The following is a 3296-nucleotide window of genomic DNA, read 5'->3' on the forward strand; positions in this document are numbered from 1 at the left end:
TTGAATGATCCATTTACCACCCTTCCTTTCGTAGGAGTCAAAAATACTATGATGGTTCTGTTGCTTTATATATTTATCTCGTCTGTGATTTAGCAATCCCAAAGTGCCTTTCTGATACGATCAAATAAGGAAAACTGATCTTTTTTTTTTTCATTTTCGTACTCTTCCATAACATAAATATCAGAAAGAAACTTCTGGTGTGGAAGAAAAATGGTTTGTGACGCTGAAATGTACCCCCGACACATAAAATCAACAAATCGGAAATAACCTTTGTTTCATACTACTATCTCGATACAAAATCTCATGTTATGAAAAAACAATAATGGTTTGTTCATATCGAACTCGAAGTGCCATGCTATTATTACTTATTATTCATATTCAATATGGCGAAGGCATAGTCTTTCTTTTTTTTTTCAAATAAAAACTCATTGGCGCCAAGCGTGAGGGAATGCTAGACGTTTGGTAATTTCTCCTCCGATCAGAATGAAAGATCCCATAGAAGCGGCTAACCCCATGCATATTGTATGCACATCGGGTGGCACAAATTGCATAGTATCATAAATAGCTATTCCTGATACTACCCATCCGCCGGGAGAGTTTATAAACAAAAAAAGATCCCTAGTATTATCTTCTATACTGAGATATACCATGAGACCAACAATTTGATTTGAGATCTCGCTATTAACCTCTTGACCTAAAAAAAGTAATCTTTCTCGATGAAGTCGGTTGATTAGGACAAAATTGGTTCCTTTAGGAACTGTACGTGCACCTTTGGATGCATACGGTTCAAAAAAATTGCGAAAAAAGAATCAATGTGTCGATTCCAGTTCTATTTTTTTTTTTTTTTTTTTCTGTAATAGGTTTTTGTTTTTCTAATAAAGCTTCCATTTTTAAAAAGACATGAGATGAGTTTTGGCTTCCTTACCTATAAAAAAAGAATTTACTGAACTTATTGAAATTGAACAAATCTCTCTCATTGATGTATTGTTTCATCGACATTCAAATCACGATGTAATTTTCTTGTTTCTGAATGGGCCTTTTCAATTCTTTTAGGTTCATGTTCTACTCCGGGAAAAGATCTGTCCGAATTCCATTTGCACATATAGGGCAAATGGTCTCAGTACCACTTCTTTTTGTTACGACTTTTTTTTTTCAATTCGTTTCATGCCTTTCCCCAATCATTCGATGTACTCATCATACTATTCCGTTGGTTATTGGTTGGACGTTTGAAATCACTCCTATAATAAGGATAAGAATCGTTTATGATACAAGCGGTAATCATACATTACATGGATTACCAATTTGGTATTTTCTGAACGGAGCCTGGATACTTTATTACTTTATTTTATCTGGATACTTTATTACTTTATTTTATTTTTATTTTTCCAAGTCAACCATAAATTCTCCTAATTGATCCTCAAAATAAATAAATTGATCTAATTGCACTTCACGCTCCGAATGATTGATGGTTCACTCAATACAATATTTCTTAGGCGAAACAGAGGATATTTCGATCGAGGGAGAGAACGGGTAAATTCCATATAACCCAATATGTCTGACAAGTCGCACTATAAGTCAACCCAAACTGCATCTTCCTCTCCAGGACTCCGAAAAGGTACTTTTGGAACACCAACGGGCATTAAATTAAAGAAAAAATTGAGTACTATACTTCACTTTAATGTGGAAACATAACAATGGCTTTATCGTCTTCATCCCTTTTTCTGTTTATTGTATTTTATACATAGATTTTTATACATAAATTGGAAGGTTTATTTTATAGAGTAAGACAGAATGAATAAAGAAAAATTTTAACTAACGGATCAATCGTTGGAGTAATAAACAAGTATCTATGCATTCGTTTCCCGAAAGTAGAACTAATCCTCCCATTGCGTATTGGTACTTATCGGGTATAGAATAGATCTGCTTCTCTTTGTTCTTACGAACAGAATTGTTCCATTATTTTCAATGGAACGGAATAAAAATTAACCCTTTCTCATACGGAATCTACTGAAAAGGTTAGATACATAGTATAGTCTTTTCCAATGCGATAAAATAAAGTGACATAGTGTCTATTTTTCTTTGATAAAGGGGTATTTCCATGGGTTTGCCTTGGTATCGTGTTCATACTGTCGTATTGAATGATCCCGGTCGATTGCTTTCTGTCCATATAATGCATACAGCCCTAGTTGCTGGTTGGGCCGGTTCGATGGCTTTATACGAATTAGCGGTTTTTGATCCCTCTGACCCCGCTCTTGATCCAATGTGGAGACAAGGTATGTTCGTTATACCCTTCATGACTCGTTTAGGAATAACCAATTCGTGGGGTGGTTGGAGTATTTCAGGAGGAACTGTAACGAATCCCGGTATTTGGAGTTATGAAGGTGTGGCAGGGGCACATATTGTGTTTTCTGGCTTGTGCTTCTTGGCAGCTATCTGGCATTGGGTGTATTGGGACCTAGAAATATTCTGTGATGAACGTACGGGCAAACCATCTTTGGATTTGCCTAAGATCTTTGGAATTCATTTATTTCTCTCAGGGTTGGCTTGCTTTGGCTTTGGCGCATTTCATGTAACAGGTTTGTATGGTCCTGGAATATGGGTGTCCGATCCTTATGGACTAACTGGAAAAGTACAACCCGTAAGTCCAGCGTGGGGCGCAGAAGGCTTTGATCCTTTTGTTCCCGGAGGAATAGCCTCTCATCATATTGCAGCGGGTACATTGGGCATATTAGCAGGCTTATTCCATCTTAGTGTCCGTCCGCCTCAACGTCTATACAAAGGATTACGTATGGGCAATATTGAAACTGTACTTTCCAGTAGTATCGCTGCTGTTTTTTTTGCAGCTTTCGTTGTTGCTGGAACTATGTGGTATGGTTCAGCAACTACCCCAATCGAATTATTTGGTCCCACTCGTTATCAGTGGGATCAGGGATACTTTCAGCAAGAAATATATCGAAGAGTTAGCGCCGGACTAGCCCAAAATCTGAGTTTATCGGAAGCTTGGTCTAAAATTCCCGAAAAATTAGCTTTTTATGATTACATTGGTAATAATCCAGCAAAAGGGGGATTATTCAGAGCAGGGTCAATGGACAACGGGGATGGAATAGCTGTTGGGTGGTTAGGACACCCCGTCTTTAGAGATAAAGAAGGGCGCGAGCTTTTTGTACGTCGTATGCCTACCTTTTTTGAAACATTTCCGGTAGTTTTGGTAGATGGAGACGGAATTGTTAGAGCCGATGTTCCTTTTAGAAGGGCAGAATCAAAGTATAGTGTTGAACAAGTAGGTGTAACTGTTG

The 3296-nt window shown here is 37.5% G+C and overlaps 1 protein-coding gene across 1 annotated transcript in view; it reads left to right on the forward strand.

The window, feature by feature from the left end:
* The first annotated feature begins 1821 nt into the window (after positions 1-1821).
* The window catches only part of LOC135665265 (photosystem II CP47 reaction center protein-like), a 1949-nt gene continuing 474 nt past the window's right edge, over positions 1822-3296 (forward strand). Inside the window, 1 exon segment of the mRNA XM_065177172.1 lies at positions 1822-3296. This exon segment is cut by the window's right edge and continues 8 nt beyond it. Within this exon segment, the coding sequence (XP_065033244.1) occupies positions 2099-3296 (1198 nt within the window). The 5' untranslated portion in view covers positions 1822-2098.

The sequence above is a fragment of the Musa acuminata genome, unplaced genomic scaffold, assembly GCF_036884655.1.
Source record: "Musa acuminata AAA Group cultivar baxijiao unplaced genomic scaffold, Cavendish_Baxijiao_AAA HiC_scaffold_972, whole genome shotgun sequence".
NCBI classification, from domain to species: Eukaryota; Viridiplantae; Streptophyta; class Magnoliopsida; order Zingiberales; family Musaceae; genus Musa; species Musa acuminata.